Source organism: Apostichopus japonicus, chromosome 23 (genome assembly GCF_037975245.1).
Source record: "Apostichopus japonicus isolate 1M-3 chromosome 23, ASM3797524v1, whole genome shotgun sequence".
Lineage (NCBI taxonomy): Eukaryota > Metazoa > Echinodermata > Holothuroidea > Aspidochirotida > Stichopodidae > Apostichopus > Apostichopus japonicus.
This window is the reverse complement of record NC_092583.1, coordinates 1,123,602-1,142,228: the sequence shown is the minus strand read 5'-3', so window position 1 is coordinate 1,142,228 and position 18,627 is coordinate 1,123,602. Positions and strand designations below refer to the sequence as shown.

The 18,627-nt window shown below is 38.0% G+C and overlaps 1 protein-coding gene and 1 long non-coding RNA gene across 3 annotated transcripts in view; one reads left to right on the top strand and one right to left on the bottom strand.

The window, feature by feature from the left end:
• Positions 1–16,699, top strand: part of LOC139964800 (A disintegrin and metalloproteinase with thrombospondin motifs 9-like) — a 30,840-nt gene extending 14,141 nt beyond the window's left edge. The window contains exons 10-28 of one of the 2 annotated variants that reach the window (XM_071966771.1): positions 70–205; positions 530–625; positions 1,042–1,251; positions 3,108–3,225; positions 3,711–3,862; positions 4,576–4,696; positions 5,446–5,529; positions 6,833–7,073; positions 8,475–8,679; positions 9,503–9,829; positions 9,966–10,292; positions 10,429–10,755; positions 10,888–11,214; positions 11,351–11,677; positions 11,810–12,136; positions 13,311–13,637; positions 14,115–14,256; positions 14,765–14,961; positions 15,109–16,699. In XM_071966771.1, the coding sequence (XP_071822872.1) occupies positions 70–205; positions 530–625; positions 1,042–1,251; positions 3,108–3,225; positions 3,711–3,862; positions 4,576–4,696; positions 5,446–5,529; positions 6,833–7,073; positions 8,475–8,679; positions 9,503–9,829; positions 9,966–10,292; positions 10,429–10,755; positions 10,888–11,214; positions 11,351–11,677; positions 11,810–12,136; positions 13,311–13,637; positions 14,115–14,256; positions 14,765–14,961; positions 15,109–15,258 (4,141 nt within the window). In that variant the 3' untranslated portion in view covers positions 15,259–16,699. The remainder of the gene's footprint in view (positions 1–69; positions 206–529; positions 626–1,041; positions 1,252–3,107; positions 3,226–3,710; positions 3,863–4,575; positions 4,697–5,445; positions 5,530–6,832; positions 7,074–8,474; positions 8,680–9,502; positions 9,830–9,965; positions 10,293–10,428; positions 10,756–10,887; positions 11,215–11,350; positions 11,678–11,809; positions 12,137–13,310; positions 13,638–14,114; positions 14,257–14,764; positions 14,962–15,108) is intronic. The other variant, XM_071966772.1, reaches the window with a different exon arrangement.
• The window catches only part of LOC139964818 (uncharacterized), a 63,034-nt gene that overhangs the window by 9,798 nt on the left and 34,609 nt on the right, over positions 1–18,627 (bottom strand). Inside the window, exon 2 of the long non-coding RNA XR_011792100.1 lies at positions 17,731–17,869. This is a non-coding gene — a long non-coding RNA (uncharacterized lncRNA). The remainder of the gene's footprint in view (positions 1–17,730; positions 17,870–18,627) is intronic.

Sequence of the window (18,627 nt, the reverse complement as noted above, 5' to 3'; positions counted from 1 at the left end):
CAAAGAAAGCATTAATGAAAATCCCGTAGATCAGTGTCTTTTAACTTATTTCTTCTTCTTTTTTCGTAGCACGATCGTTTCCGCGTGTCTGAATGACGTTCCTAGTGAATTGCTTTCTCCACTTGTAACGACCAATCTACCGGGAGAAACAATATCGTGGGAGGAGCAGTGTCAGTCAATAGGTGCTCTCAGAACTTGCGGAGAGGTTAGTGGACAATGGCTACTTTTCTGTCGTCCTGAAACGTCACAAAGATAATATAGTGAAAGTACCTTCAATAATGGAAAGATTCCAACAAGAATTTGAACGGAACTGTCTTACAGACTAACTTTGAAGTATTTTAATGAATAATAAATGGCTGAAATTCTAACGTCAACTATAGACTTTCTTGTTGATAATCGCATAAGTATCGAGTGGATACAAATGGGAGAGGTACGGACTCTTTTCTTCTATTTTACTCTGGCACAAATGTTAAGGTTTGCCTGTTCTCGTGTTAGCTGATATAAACAACATGATATTTGCTATTCATAGGTAGACTGCGGCCGATTGAGATGTCAGATTCCAGAAGGCTGTGCTACATATAATAGCATTGCAACAGCCGAAGGAACGCCATGTGGGACAAATATGGTAAGTGAAGATTTGAGTTTAAGATACAATGATTTGTACTGACCTCTGTCTCAAATGTTCCAGAGTTTCCTTCTTAACAGTAAATAGTACAAGATATAGAACGGCTTGTAATGAAGATATGATCGCTGCATGTTTAGTAAACAGTCTCTGAAACACTGTAAAATAGTACAAGTAACGAATGCATCATCTGAAGTCAAAGCCGAGTCTGGGTAATTATATGTTGCTAACTGTTTTAGTAACTGGAGTTTATACATATATGCGAAGATGAAATTCAGCTAACGACTTGCCTTGCACATTAAATATTAATAAGGAGAGTCGCATTCTTATTAAATATACATCTATCTGTCTGTCTGTCTATCTATATGTGTGTATATGTGTGTATGTATATTAATAATGTATGCATTTATTAACCTCAGGTGTGTATATTAGGGGAATGTGTATCGGAATCATCTGTGCCTGTGCCAGTGGCTGGCGGTTGGTCAGAATGGACGGAAACATCTTGCTCGAGAACGTGTGGAGGAGGCGTTATCATTCGAGAAAGAGTGTGTAACAATCCTTTTCCGGCCTATGGTGGAGCTCCTTGCGAAGGAGATGGGTTTGAACCACGACTGTGCAACACTGAAGTAGTAAGAAACAATTTTCCTTTGTGATCTGGATTGCGTTTTAAATCAAATTCCTTACCTTCCTTAATAATAGATCAGGTTAGTCATAACAAGCAAAGAAGTCATGATTAAAAACTTGCTTACAACTATCATAGTTGTCTGTATTATTTGGACATTCACCTTGTCTGGATAATTAGAGCCGATGCCGACTGTCTTCAGAAATAGCGACACGTTTAGCCTTGTAGCATGAATCTGGTAATTACCTGAAGCTCTCTGACGTTGAGTGTGGAGAAGAGAAGCAATGGCAAAGAGCCTGGACTGAGAAAACAGTAACAGCACCAACTTTATCTAGCTTACAACCAGCTCTCTGAGGTACAGCCCTAACGTTCTAACTTATCATTACAAGTTATGTATTCTACACCATCTTTAAATTACAATAGAAACCTTCAAACGTGAGAGGCTTGTAATTAATGGCTCTGGTACACAAACCGTTATTTTAAATCAGCTATTATCTGAGTCAACGCAAATCATTAACGTGTATAGCTAAACGCATTACTTGCTCAAATGATTCGTTAGCATTCATCTTTTAAAGCTACGTTAGCGACAAAGTTATACATTTTACCAAAAATACTAACTCTATCGTGCTGACATGGTTTATTCACACTTTCAAAATGACGTTACGAAGGTTTTGATCGGTAATATAGAAGGCAGGGACGACTCCGTAATTTTCAGTGCCTTAGGCGAGTCATGCACTCAGCGTTTCAAGATTACAAAAACAATTAAAAGAAGAGGAGAACTATTACTATAGTAAATCCCATTGACTACAATATACTTCATAGGTGGGGAAGGGGCAAATTCTAAATTTGTCCAGATTTATTTATAGGTGCATGAAGCTATATGGAAGGGCCGGAGGCAGATCAATGATTGTATAAAGGAAGTGGTTCGGCCTGGGTCCATTAAACTGGCTGTAAAATGGTCTTCTGGGGGGGGGGAGGGCTTTCGCTGAAACTTGAAGTTTATAGACAACAAAAGGTGCATTCTCGGGCACATTTAGAAATTACTTTAGGTGTATAGTTACATCTTAACGCAAGAGCGTGCTATCCAATGCATCGATCCTCGGGGGAATTCTGTGCCCGTATAGGCATGCATGGACTAATTCTTACTGGACTGAATGTTGAAAAGTCAGCTGATTCACACACAGATTACAGTAACTACTGTAAATCTTAAAAGTTTTGTACCACAGTAAATACTGGATTTTGCTTACAAATCTGATAAATGGTAGTATGCTCTACTAGGTTTACAGTAAGAACTGTGAGGATATGTGAAATCCCAACAAATACCAACAACTGGATTTGTTGGAATTATACATATGCTCTGTTCTTATTGTAATCCTAATAGCACATGCTACCGATTTATAGCACAATCTAGTTTCTACTTTGATACAAAACTTTAAGATTAACAGCAGTAACTGTGTTCTCTGTGTGCATCGGGTGGAAAAATGCGCGACCGACGATGTAGATGGGTCATGCCTGCCCCATTGCGTACGCTGCTAATAAATGTACAACGCATGGTAGCGCGACATGTTGACAGTAACAAAGTTTTGTATTTTTGATCGATGTGGTAGAATACTTCATTTAATTAATAGCGGTTTTGATTCTGCAGGGAGTTTCAATTATAAAAAAACACATTGAAAAGGAAAGCCATTTTGATGTGTTGTGAATTATGGCTAAAAGCTCATCCTTTTTCGAAGAAGAAAGATGATTTTAATTAAGATCCCAACAATGGATCGATAATGAAAAAAAAAACGGGAATTGGGTGAATGCACTTTGTTATAGCCTGACAATTTGCTATACTATCAGTTTCATTTTAAAACCTTTCAGTCGTGCACTGTGTCGCCAGATGGGTACAGAGACGAACAATGTTTGGAGACGGCAAATGAGCCTTTCTTTGACGGTATCGTTTACGGCTGGACTGGCTATTTACGTTCTTTCTTACCTTGTAAGTGATACATTTTATTTTAATAAATTAATAAAATATTATATATATGTATATATATATATATATATCTACTATTATTATATTATAACTAGTATTGTTCGATACAGGTGGCAAAACGCCTACAGTGGAATTACGACCTTCCTTACCGGTTTCGAACCTCTGGACATACAATCAGCGTCCATAGCCTAGTGGTTAGGGTGTCCGCGTACAGAGCGGAAGGCCCGTGGTTCGAATCCCGGTGGAGGCTGAGAGTTTTTTCACTGTTCTTGATTTTCCAACTCATTACGATTTTCATTTATATATATATATATATATATATATATATATATATATTAATACAAAACAAAATATTATCGTAGACATCGCAGCCAAGATAGCTTAGTAAACTATTGCGTTTACAACCGGATTAAAATTCAGGGATTTCTTCGGTCACTTTTCTTGTTATTCTAACCTCGTACCGTAATCTTCTTTTCGTCTTCGGGCAGTTACCGAGTACTGCAAAAATCCTTGTTTTAGGTCGGATAACGCAGGTTACATCTCAAGGCCCCCCGGATTAAATACGGATGGAACAGAATGTTGGGATTACAATATTGCTGACGAATCAAAATACCTTCGGTGTGTTCGGGGTTTCTGTTTGGTAAGCTGAAATTCAAAACTACAGTATGAAATGTTTCCAAAAAGGTAATGGAGGCGATATTGAAGAACTTAGCATGCATAGACTCTGATTAATTCACTTTAGCTTCGGCTTTGAGTACAGCGTATCTGTTTGCTGCAGTGTTGGACGAATCTAACCGTGGGCCGGGGCACAGGGGCGTGAAAAATGAGGACGTGAGAGGCGCTGTGCACTTTGTAAATCATAAAATTTGTTATAATGATTGCGCATCTGTGCGTGCTCTGCTTGGTGTGTGTGGGTGGGTGTGGCGGAAGTTCGAACGGATCTCAAACCTAATATGTGGCTGCCCCGTATGGAGTTCAAGAATTATTTTGTTATGGTGGAGTTCAAAGTTCATTTGGTCATTTTGAGTTCAGCTGAGGGGAAGATGTAACAACCTTGCAATCACGATATATAAAGAGGAAACCATGTGTATATATCATAAACAGTATGGGGATTATTCATGTTAAGTAAATAAATTCTTCAGTTATAATTGGAGCTCAAAAGGTCATTTGAAGTCAGCAGAGGTTAAAGTTTGAAACTTCAACACAGTTACCTTAAGCATGTAATCTTAGATAATTCTCGTTTTTATATGCTTCATGTTGTGTAAATGAACCTATTTCATCGATTAGAATACCGTCTATTTGCTAACGAGAAAGAAATACATGCATACAAATCATAACCTTTTTCACGTATAGACATTCGGATGTGATGGAGTAGAGGGCAGCAGTAAAGAATTTGATATGTGTGGCATCTGCAATGGAGATGGAAGTTCTTGTACATGTACGACCGAATCTTTCCCTACAGGAACGACCGGAGGTGAGTTATCAGGCTGGCAATAAACAGATACGCAAGTTACTACTTTAAACCAATGGGTTCGACATCTTTTCGCAAGAGAGCTTCTTTGTAAGAACTTTGACGGCATTTCAGTTGAAGTATGTGGGTCGGAATGTGCGTCTAAATGGTGGGGCAAGACACTCGGGACACTTGCAGTCCGTTTGGAGGGACCAGATGATTTGTTGCAGATCAGTGTTCTGGCAACTCAAGCGATCTAAGGGTAGGGAGGGAGAGAATTCTTCATATGACATTGGCCACCTAAATTAGATGTCAAGTAGTGATAAAAAAAATAAAAAAAATATATGTACTATGACGGAGACTATGACGGACCAAATGTTCTCGGCACCAGCCCAACCCTTCCCTCGCCCTTGCGAAGACCGTACCATGGATCTCTTATATTTACTAACGCAATTGATATTATGTGATCATATTCCAAGGATTGAGACCTTGACATCACAGATGTCGTTATTCAATTTCGCTTTTATAGTTCCACCGTTGTCTGTATAGTCGTGAGACTTAACAGTGTAAGGGAAACAAAATAGAACTATTGTGGGTGACACACTTGTAAGCATCGATTTTAGAACTATCAGTGAGTTGCAATGTTGAGTGGTTTCATTTGTTTAAACGACACCATTTTGTGGGAAGATATTGGTATTTTAATTAGTACAGTTACTGTACATTGCGTCATTTCATGTAGGTGGTATATAATGACAGTCTATATTTGCTACTAGAATACAACGTTTGGGACGACATTCCAAGCGGAGCGACTTCCATCCAAATAATCAACAACGATGTCGGTTTGGGCAACAACATTGGTAAGTGAAGCAAATCTTACAGTAGGCATATATGTAAGTTTGAGGTCACGTAAACGTATCCAACTGCTTACTCCAGATTGATTGCATTAGTGACCGTCGTTGATGAAAACAAGCCCTTCCTTATAAAAAAAATTACGCTTGACCGTTTCAAATGGAATTATTGTAGGTATAAATTCATATTTTGCAATTAAATACATGCTTCAAATCATTAAGTATATGCTTGAACTCCATATAAAGTTACTTTGACATCTGACGGTATGATTCATTGTTGAACATATGTTTCCTTTTCTGAAATGTTCCCAACTGGAGGACACTGGTGATACCACTTATGCATATCACATATAAAATGAAGCAAAGTTATTTGGTTATACTTGCAAGCAGATTAGCCCGGAAGGAGTGACTGATATGCTAGAAATTAGATTGGCCGTAAGGAATTGCCTAAGAAGTAGCCTACAACATCATCCAACAGACCCCAACATCAGTTCCATCAACCATACTTGTAGCATTACGAACTGATCTATAATTAATGTGCCAAAGAACCTTTTCTACTACCCCCCGCCGGATTATATATACCATCAAGCTGTGAAATCGACTATCACCGATAGAATTTTACCGTAACCGTAGGTTTTATAAATTTGAAAGTAATGAATGAATGCCGAGTATTAAACCTAGCTTCTGCTCAAAGTCTTCCAGTATCTCATTACTGAATACAAGCCAGGAGACTTAGTATTTGATTTAAGTTCAATATAAGTTTTCGTCACCCATTTTTCATAATAATATTCACACGTAAAAAGGAAAATTGTAAAAGTTTGAATATTTCGCAATTTGAAATAGACATTTCATTGGTTAAGCCACAGAGCCATAATGTCATCATTCCGATTATCAATTAGCGTCGAAATATTTACTACAATATGCTTATAAATTTCATCAGTAATAAATTGAATATGTTAAAAAACTACTTGCTATCTGTCCCAAGCTAACAAACAGTTAAAACTAGCCGAACAAACTGCAGGCATTTCTTTCACGCTCAATTGAAACAAATAAACACCCGAACTACTTAACTTCTTTAAATTGTAGCTACAAACGTACAAATATTGAAGGTAAGTTTTAAGCTTACCTCCTCATTCACCGTCAAAGAGTCAAATCATTCACGTTGGCAGAGGATGTGGAATACTGAAGCATTGTTTGCATTTCTATCAGTGCTTGGATCTTACCCATATTCTAAACCTTTTGGGGAGTGTTTTATGCAGTTAATATTTCCTCCAATATTATGCCATGTGTTTTATTCCATTATTGTTTCAAGCCATCACTGGTTTAGATTCGTCAATGCAGTACTTTCGTGGAAGTGGTTCTAGCATAGACACCAGTGCTCGAGCAGCCTTGGGAAGCTTCATCATACTTCATGCAGCTGATGGGGTCGTGGAAACATTTCGCAGCACAGGCCCAAGTCCAGAATCCTTGCGGTTTGAGGTTTATCTAACGGTACCTGTGCAGAATCTGATAACGTACTCTTACTGTCTTGCTAAGACGGGAACTACATACTTGTAAGTCGCGTTAACGTATTCCATTTCACCTACCTCACAGCGAATTCCTCCTTTCATCTAAGGCAACAATACTAGTAAGGATATATACGTATATCTAAACTTAACACGCAGAAATTTCTAACAATTCAGATATGTGTTTATGCTTTGTCAACTCAAGGCTTATCTAACCTGTCTGTAATACAATACGTCGCATTACATACTGGACTGCAAATCAGTGGCCATGGAAGAAGTTATGTAAGTTCAGTTATCAGAAGAAATACTTTTCAGGTGGATTTAGTTAGCCACTATAACATATTCCTTAAATTTGGGCAAAGTGAAAATAGTATGTACCATTTTCAACTTCTCATGATCCTCCGAATATACCTGCAGCATCTACATTACATCATTTGCTTGACATACGTGTGAATATTTTCAAGTTGAAGTTTTCGTAAACAGGCTAACCTTATCGAAACTTGATTTCAATTATACTCTAATGTTATACGACGGGTATGATGTATACTAGTATTCGTAGGTAACTCAACAAATAAACATTGTTACTATAGTGAGTATTTTGCATGGTAGTATTTAGGAATTCATTTAGTCCTAGAACGTAGTCGCTGATTTAATAGGGATATTTTGAATCAGAACTAGATGTAATAACTGCAGAATGTTTGCTTAGCTGCCAAAGTTCCATGAAGTTAAAATTCATTGCAGTATATCTTCCTCTGTGGATGATTGGTACAAAACTGACAAAACCAAGGCTATTTATCAGTTCAATCATCAAGATTATATAATTTTATCACTATATATGTTACTGCCAGATATAGTCACAAAACAGTTTCACATACATGCGTCCATTGAAGCATAATACATGAAACATTTCGTCGTACTTTCTGTTTCATTCTCACCTTTCAGAACGTCGTACGTTTAGATCAAAATTGTAAAATATACTTAAAATTAAATCCTTTGGCATCTTGAGTAGCCAAAGTTACATGACATAAAAAAATTAATTGCAGTTTAACTGTGTGTGCGGCAATTATCTTCCTCGGTGGATGATTTGAACCTTAATCAGAACATCAAGGTTATCGACATGTTACAGTCACAAAAGAGTTTCAAATGCATGCGCCTAATGAATCAATTTCATTTTGTTTTACATTTTCATGTTTCATTCTAACCTTTCAGAAATTCGTATGTGTTAGATAGAAAGTGTAAACGATGCTTTAAAAGCCTTTGGCATCTTAAGTTGCCAAACGTTAGTAATCATAATTTTATCTACCTTGAATTGAAATGACTTTTCTCAAACGACTGTAAGCACCAGACGCCAACGGTAGGTCACATAGAGTCTTATGTCTGCAATCTCCAATTGGCCAGTTTATATTTAATCATTTTGACTTTTTACGACATTTTTTGTTCATACAACAGCTGGGATGTTGAAGACTATGGAGACTGTACTGCAACATGTGATGGCACACAAATGAGAACGGTCACCTGCACAGAAGTAAATAACTTCGTTGTCTCTCAAGTTGATGATGGTCTTTGTGAGACAAACGTTGGTTCCAAGCCTAACACTGTCACGAATTGCAACGTTGGCATTTGTCCGTTATGGTTTACCGATACTTTTGGTGATGTGAGCGAATTTATTGATTTTCCATTAATTTTTCTTTGAGATTTTTTATTGTATTCCAGATTGGGTGTTTGACGTCAATAATGAACCTTAACGGTTTGCACACTTCCGTTTGGATTTTAAAGGTTATTTTCGAGATCAATTGCCGGCACAGGTGTCAAAGGCTTTGCAAGTACCAGGTTTCAAAGTTTGCGACAATTCCTGTTGTCGTTCGAAATATACCTGATAACGGTTGTTATGGCAATATGTTTCTTTCCTATTTATAAAAATTGTGCATAGAGAATAACCAAATGTTCAAGGAAACTATGTCAAAACAGAGACAAAATGTCTAAGATGGTAATAATGTCGAATAAACTAAGTTACGAAGTGCAAATGATATTATGCAAAGAAACGATAAGGATATACGTTAATTCAACATCGTCTGTTCATTCCCAACCCTCAAGTTCAGGAATGTGAATACGACCTCATTAAATTCTGATAGTTTCAGGAAAGAGATGTTTCCATATCGCCTTTTTATCAATACAGCAACGATAACAGTTTTCGTCCTGTAGAGATTTGAAGAGTATAACAGGTCAGACAGATGATTCTGTTGTAAACGATAACAAAATAATCCATCAGCTCAATCTGCAACAGATATACATCATGGCGTTAAAGTTGTAACTGACTCACATACATACCTCGTGCAGATTCCAGAACTGTTATTGGATTTTAGAATGCCAAACATTCTGATATATTTATGTTAGAAATGGCTTTCATCGTGATTACCTTCCTGATTGCACCTTCCTATTATAAACACGACCTCTATTTTATGATTTTTTCCATCTAGTGTGACGCCACATGCGGTGCTGGAGTGGAAACTCGAACCGTAACCTGTCGTCTGGGTGGTTCTGTTTTGGTTGATAGCATGTGTGATCCATCAACTAAACCAGACACAGATAGAAGTTGTGATGTCGGAAGTTGTTACTGGTTCACAGATGAATATGGAGCATGCTCGGTAACGTGTGGTACAGGAACACAAACGAGAACAGTTGAGTGCAGAAATGACAATGGTATGGTACAAGACTCAAACTGTAATGATCCGAAACCAGCAACAATAGCCAACTGTAATGAGGGAAGTTGTCCTGATTGGTCGATCGATGATACCTTCGGGGAAGTAAGTTTTTCTTTATGAGGTTATATCATCATTGCAATAAAGTATGACTGTTACTACTCTTCATTATCTATATAGGATATTTAGAGTTTGTGGGCACGGCGTCGTTTACCTTTATTCCAAAACTTCTTCCTTCTAGTGTGACGCCACCTGTGGTGCTGGAGTGGAAACTCAAACCGTAACCTGTCGTATGGATGGCTCTGTTGTGGTCGATAGCATGTGTGATCCATCAACTAAACCGGACACAGATAGAAGTTGTGATGTCGGAAGTTGTAGCTGGTACACAGATGAATATGGAGCATGCTCGGTAACGTGTGGTACGGGAACACAAACGAGAACAGTTGAGTGTAGGAATAACAATGGTATGGTACAAGACTCAAACTGTAATGATCCAAAACCAGCAACAACAGCCAACTGTAATGAGGAAAGTTGTCCTGATTGGTCGATCGATGATACCTTCGGTGAAGTAAGTTTTTCTTTATGAGGTTATATCATCATTGCAATAAAGTATGACTGTTACTACTCTTCATTATCTATATAGGTTATTTAGAGTTTGTGGGCACGGCGTCGTTTACCTTTATTCCAAAACTTCTTCCTTCTAGTGTGACGCCACCTGTGGTGCTGGAGTGGAAACTCAAACCGTAACCTGTCGTATGGATGGCTCTGTTGTGGTCGATAGCATGTGTGATCCATCAACTAAACCGGACACAGATAGAAGTTGTGATGTCGGAAGTTGTAACTGGTTCACAGATGAATATGGAGCATGCTCGGTAACGTGTGGTACGGGAACACAAACGAGAACAGTTGAGTGTAGGAATAACAATGGTATGGTACAAGACTCAAACTGTAATGATCCTAAACCAGCAACAACAGCCAACTGTAATGGAGCAAACTGTCCTGATTGGTCGATCGATGATACCTTCGGTGGAGTAAGTTTTTCTTTATGAGGTTATACCATCATTGCAATAAAGTATGACTGTTACTACTCTTCATTATCTAGGTTATCTAGACTAAGTGAGCACAGCGTCGTTTACCTTTATTCGACGATTTGTTCCTTCTAGTGTGACGCCACCTGTGGTGCTGGAGTGGAAACTCAAACCGTAACCTGTCGTATGGATGGCTCTGTTGTGGTCGATAGCATGTGTGATCCATCAACTAAACCGGACACAGATAGAAGTTGTGATGTCGGAAGTTGTAGCTGGTTCACAGATGAATATGGAGCATGCTCGGTAACGTGTGGTACGGGAACACAAACGAGAACAGTTGAGTGTAGGAATAACAATGGTATGGTACAAGACTCAAACTGTAATGATCCAAAACCAGCAACAACAGCCAACTGTAATGAGGAAAGTTGTCCTGATTGGTCGATCGATGATACCTTCGGTGAAGTAAGTTTTTCTTTATGAGGTTATATCATCATTGCAATAAAGTATGACTGTTACTACTCTTCATTATCTATATAGGTTATTTAGAGTTTGTGGGCACGGCGTCGTTTACCTTTATTCCAAAACTTCTTCCTTCTAGTGTGACGCCACCTGTGGTGCTGGAGTGGAAACTCAAACCGTAACCTGTCGTATGGATGGCTCTGTTGTGGTCGATAGCATGTGTGATCCATCAACTAAACCGGACACAGATAGAAGTTGTGATGTCGGAAGTTGTAACTGGTTCACAGATGAATATGGAGCATGCTCGGTAACGTGTGGTACGGGAACACAAACGAGAACAGTTGAGTGTAGGAATGACAATGGTATGGTACAAGACTCAAACTGTAATGATCCAAAACCAGCAACAACAGCCAACTGTAATGGAGCAAACTGTCCTGATTGGTCGATCGATGATACCTTCGGTGAAGTAAGTTTTTCTTTATGAGGTTATACCATCATTGCAATAAAGTATGAATGTTACTACTCTTCATTATCTAGGTTATCTAGACTAAGTGATCACAGCGTCATTTACCTTTATTCGACGATTTGTTCCTTCTAGTGTGACGCCACCTGTGGTGCTGGAGTGGAAACTCAAACCGTAACCTGTCGTATGGATGGCTCTGTTGTGGTCGATAGCATGTGTGATCCATCAACTAAACCGGACACAGATAGAAGTTGTGATGTCGGAAGTTGTAACTGGTTCACAGATGAATATGGAGCATGCTCGGTAACGTGTGGTACGGGAACACAAACGAGAACAGTTGAGTGTAGGAATAACAATGGTATGGTACAAGACTCAAACTGTAATGATCCAAAACCAGCAACAACAGCCAATTGTAATGGAGCAAACTGTCCTGACTGGTCAATCGACGATACCTTCGGTGAAGTAAGCGTTTTTGTTATGTCACTATCATTGAAATTTGGCACATGTATTACTGCTTTGCTTCATCAAAATTATGTCGACTTTAATAGTCGTTGAAGTGGTTGGATGGTAAGTACCAATGCTAATGTTAAAAAATTGGTCAATTGTAGGTTGATATGTATGCCTACAGTGGAATTACGACCTTCATTATCGGTTTCGAACTTCCGGACGTACGATCAGCGTCCATAGCCTAGTGGCTAGGTGTCCGCATCTGAAGGGAGGCCAGAGTTCGAATCCCGATGGAGGCTGGAAGTTTTTTCACTATTCTGGATTCTCCAACTCACTACAATTTCAATTATATATATTCATTTTGCCTTTATCGTTTACCGTCATTTCATTTTACAAAGTCCGTTCAAAGTATCTTTTTCGACTTTAGGAATCACAAATGATTTCGTGTTGTTAAGCATCATGTTTGATCTCTAGAGTAAGGCATATTTGTCACCAAAAACAGAACTAGATTTGTTCGATATAGGTGACAAACGCCACAGTGGAATTACGACCTTCCTTTACCGGTTATGAACCTCTGGACATACAATCAGCAATATATATATATATATATATATATATATATATTTATATATATAAATTATATATATATGTATATATATATCTATATATCTATATATATATCTATATATATATATATATAATATATATATATATATATATCATTTGGACATACAATCAGCAATATATATATATATATATATATATATATTGATACTAGATGAGACTAGTGGAACACTAGTAGTTGTTACTTGGAGTTTCACGCGTTATAGCGATCTTCAGACAACTCTGTCTGAAGATCGCTATAACGCGTGAAACTCCGAGTAACAACTACTAGTGTTCCACTAGTCTCATCTAGTATCAACATATATTACGCTCTGTCCAATGGACATAGAGCACTCTGCGCCAAGATAGACGCCAACCTACTCTCTCTCTCTCTCTCTCTCTCTCTCTATATATATATATGTATATATATATATATATTTATATATATATATGTATATATATATGTCTATATATATATATATATATCTATATATATATATATATATATAATATATATATATATATATATATATATCATTTTGTTTAAATCTTTGTCGCTTTCCTTGCTTTAATATATCAATCCCAGTGTGATGCAATCTGCGATACTGCAATACAAACACGAACAGTAACTTGCCGATTAGATTCGACTGTGGTTATTGATAGTATGTGTGATCCGTCAACTAAGCCACCGACACAACGAATTTGTGATGTCGGAAGCTGTCGGTGGGTCGCTCTTGGATTCGGAGAATGTTCAACGACCTGTGGAGTAGGAACGCAGACTAGATCAGTCCGTTGCGAGAACAATCTCGAAGTTGTCAGTGACAACCATTGTTTAAGCACGAAGCCAGACACGGAGGGAATTTGTAATCTCGGTGATTGTCTTCCATTCTGGTATGCAGGACCTTATGGGCCAGTAAGTAACCCGCATTAAACCTACAATCATGTCTTGTTATTGAAATCTTATGAATTGAAATATAGTCTCATTAGTCGATTGACAATCGTTTAAGACATTTTAATAGATCAGCATTGTAAGAATGCATGTATTTTTGGTGGAGAACGAACGGAATTGCACAGTAGCAAAGACCTTAATGATTGAAATCGATATGCTTGGATGGGAGACCCCGCCTTTGTTTCTAATATCCCCGTAGACAAAGGTATATGCATTGATTTAATGATTTATTCGACAATTTTTATGTTGAATCTTTTAGAAAGAGCCACCTTATGCAACCTTCATTTGTTATTATGTCTAGTAGGAATACGAGAAAATATCGTCTCATATTCTCCCGCCTCTTCCAAATTCTCCCGGACCCGCTAGTTACCCCGTGTCAAGTTTAATGCTAAAGGGCATTTCATCAATGACTTCACATTTTCACTTCATTTCACACTGCAGTGTTCTGTAAACTGTGGAAAGGGAATACAATTTAGGGAGCTGACTTGTAGGCTCGGATCTTCAGTTATTGGTAGTGATAATTGTGATGCCATTACTAGACCATCAATATCACAGGAGTGTCTTTCAGATGTCTGCCCAGGAGGTAGGTTTGGGAATGTTCTTTCTTGTTGTTGTTATTTTTCATCACTGTGCATCCGTTGCTTTACGAGATAATGATTAGATCTTATAATATTCTACAATCGGTCCTTGTGCTGAATGAAATGAATGTTCTTATAGCAATTGACAGCGAATTACTCGATGGCTCATTTAGTTCACGGTATGGACAACACAAACCGTCACACACTATTCTTGCATGGCTGTAAAGCAGTAGAGTTAAGGGGTTTAAGTGTGTGCGTGGGGGGTGGGTGGGTGGGTGTGGGGTGTTCCTTCATAGTAGACATCCTCAAAATTAATTTATTGTACCAACTTTGTCACTGCATTTTATATCAGGCTGTAGTAGACATATAAAGACATCAGAGGGTGACAATGTATGTTTTTATATTATCACCTTTGCAAATTGCTCCTGTATGGTTTTGAATTCTTTATCAATCTAAGTGTATCTTAGATTATGTCTACATAATACTTGTTTTTTGTTTCATTTTCTCACACAGCTTGTGATGCAGCATTTATTACTACCAACGGCCGAACATCTGGTACTTTCCAAACTCCTAGGTTTCCCAGACCATATCCCAGGAGGTCGTTATGTAATACCTGGATATTTGCCGAAGAAGGGAAGCATATTGAAATTAGTTTCAAAAGATTTCAACTTCAACCAAATACAAATGATGGATGCAGCGATTGGCTGTTGGTGAGTAGGCAATAGGAAATACCAGAGACGGATAAAAACTTTATCTTACCAACAAACTCTTTTGTGTATGCTGAAAATGCTGTATTAATTAAATACATAATTCACAGAAACTAATGATGTAATTATTATTATTATTTTCTTTCACAGATAACGGATCTCAACACTGGTGACATGAAACGATATTGTGGAAAGCGTCCGAATTTTAGAATTACTTACGACCATGAAGTAAAGCTCGAATTCCGATCAAATAGACGACGCCAGTTTCGTGGATTTCGCGCAAATTTCGTTGTTCTTTAGACGGAGTTTATTATGGTTATACTTTACAGCATATTAGAAGTCGGACAAAACTTGAACTCAAACCATATAATTCCATACTCTTAGATACGTTTTCCGTTTTCTATCCAACGGAGATATATGTTAAATTGCGCTTACATCTCCATCTTGTTTAACCGTATGCATGGAACGTTCCACTGGAATGATGGGAACGCAAATTCCGTTCGGTTGAATATGAATATGACGTAGACGTTAGAAGTAAATAACTTTAATGACTTTAGTTCTATAATACTCAGATGTTGTTTCTTGCTGTTGTCCAAGCACTAAATGTAATTCCATATTCAAGCAAATTGTTTCATAAGTTTTTCATTACTCAGTATACGCTTAATTACGTTTTTATTTCCTTGTACTTTCTCGTGAGGTACAGTTTCACTGTACATCCGTTAGCGACCCCACCTTTATAATTGCATACAGTATTGAGGATGTCAGCGAACCCACCAGACTCTGTTAATAAACGTATGTGATTTTCCTCAAGAAAGAGACAAGATATGCTTCATTACTTTCCACATATAGATAATGTTTCAGATTGAGGTTCTTGATAGTTTCACTGTTGGATCTATAACATGACATTTTCCGGAGGTCACGAGCCTAATCCTAAGACATGGGGAGGGGGTAGGGGAGGGGGAGGCGTGGGTTGGTATAGGAACATAACTGAAGGGAAACGTTTAGTTGATGTAAATACCACCTAAAGCATTTATCATGAGATATTTGGTTATACGGAAACATTGAAAGCAAGCACTACTAGTCCAGGATGGTAAAGATGTGGTTCCCAGTTGAAAGGCCTACTTTACTTTGTCAGAATTGTACAACATACGATGTGAGAACTACTCACTTCCTCCACAGTTACCAACCTCCGTATCGGAAAACCTCGTTCCAAATAGGCCCCCATACCCCTGGCACGATTTGCCAATATAGATTATGGTCTAAGAGGCCTTTCCCTCTCTTGTGATTCTTTCAATGTGATTTACATATTCTGCATATATCTAATTTCTCTGCTTTTGTTTAGTATTAATTTCTTTTGGAGTACACGTTGAACTTTCTTTATTTCATGTGTATGTGTACATATGTAGGAATTGGCATTTAACAACAAACGACACTCACATCAAAATTTACAGATCTGACTTGAATTAGCTATGCAAATTTGCTCCAAAATGTTCTTATTGTAAAATGACTGCCACATATATTAACTCCTGTGAGTATATGTCAGCTAATTTCAAATAGCCATAACACAACTCTGTAATAAGTTGCGATAATGTTCCAGTCCGAGGGATCAGACGTCATCTGGGCAGCCACCTGGTGCCAGCTACAAATGTACATATACTATATACATATTTAGTAGGTATGAAGGCTATAAGTAAACTGTTTGGAAATCAGACTTTCGGAATATAAATTGAATTTCAAATCATGGGTTGTTGTGGTGTGTATTTTCTTTGCGCAAACTATAATAATATGTCTCCCCACTGGAAGATTTCAAAGAAGACGTATTTTTTAAAGGCTGATTACGAAACAAGTTGTGGGAACGGAGGAAAGGGAAAATGGTGCACGCACAGATAACTGAAACACTCCTATTACTTATGGTGCTCCAGGCGCGGAGCCAGTGGCTGTGGGGAGTACATGTCACCCTTCCCTTTTTTTCATTCCAACCAACCAAAAATAAAAGAAATATTAGCAGCGTGGCGAGTAAATAACAACACTAAGGTATGAACAGCGTCAAGTTGTTGGCAATCTCCCAAACGGCATGCATGCTTATGTCATTAAAAGAAGGGGTATTTATCGAAGTTACTTAATAAGTCACTCAATCTTGTGTTAGTGTCGTCTGCTGTAGGCCGACGGTTAGCGGGTGCCATAAATTAGCGTCCCTTTTTGCAGTTGAAAGTAAACAATGGTTGTTACTGAAAATCTGTTTCATTTTGTTACTAACATACAATTTCAGTATATTACTGCATAAATTTCAAACAATTTCTAAACAGGAAGCTTAGGTGGTAAAAAAACATAAGAAGAAAGGAAAATGAGTGCAGTGACGTAATTAAGGATTAAGTATATAGTCTCGGTGATAAGTTCTTGAAAAGTTCTCAAATTCCATCCTGTGCAGCTGTACATAATATTTAAAAAATAAATAAATAAAGGGTTGCAGTACTATTAGAGCAGTTATTAGTGATAGTAAAAGTGTATAGGTTTAATTCGTACTCCAAGTAAATAAGTAATTCAACTAGTGAAACTATGATGGTGTGAAAACAGCAAACAGCCGCGGTTTACACGATGAGAAGAAAATATGATTTTAACATAACTGGAAATCCTTAAATAGTATTCTAATACCCCCACCCCACCCCACCCCCCCACCCCAACAAAAGAACCTGAATACCACTGCATCCAAACTTATTTACAATTCGAGAGAAACTGCGTACGTTGGAATTTATTTCCGATTCTGGTACTTACCCGGAACAAAAAACCCCAGTAATATGCCTCTTTAGAGAAAATGAATAATACTTTGCAGAAGGCTCGAACTGGATTTGTTGCTATTAACTTTGCCTCAGTATTTTGGTTACCCGTCATGGATCAGTCGTTGAAGAAGTGTCTAAGGAGAGAAAAGAAAATGTTAAGGACCACAGTACAGTGTAGTCAGAGTAACTGCGCGAGTATCGATCAATCCTACCACTTCGATGCGTATAAAGACGGGGGGGGGGGGGGGGACTGTTACATCTCTAGTAAGTCGTAATAGCTATTAAAGGGTAAAGAAGTAATGCTGGAATTGTATAAAGTATATGCATGCAACAAAATGTTGGGTCAGGAAAATGCCGTAAAAATGGCAAAGTGGCATGCTAGAGACAGTTATATTTGATGAATTAAAGTTACCGTTCTCTAACTTGTTAGTAATTACATCTATGCTATGCAGACTACATTGGACAATGTGCATCTCATGTTTCATTTGCACCGATTCCATTATAAGCACCAGCTCCATTGCTACCTGAGTAACACGGAATACCGTCTCATTGCTCTCGAAAAGTACCCCAATAAAAGTACACAACCGTTATAAAACAAAGTACCTAGTTGAGTATGGCTATAATGCTATACCCCAGTGGCGGAGAAACAGGGGGGGGGGGTGGGGGGGGGTTTAACCCCCCCCCCCCACTTTTTGAAGAGGGGGGGTTGGCCCACACAATCAACTCCCCCTAGTTTTTGCCAGTAATGTTCTGTTATAGCCTATGTTATGTGCTCCAAATGGCATAATAAATCAAATTATTAAATTTGAAATTGTTAAAGTCATATCAACCTTTTACCTGGTAGGCTACATCAACAATTAACGACCGAAAACCGAGTTAGAATTGACCCACA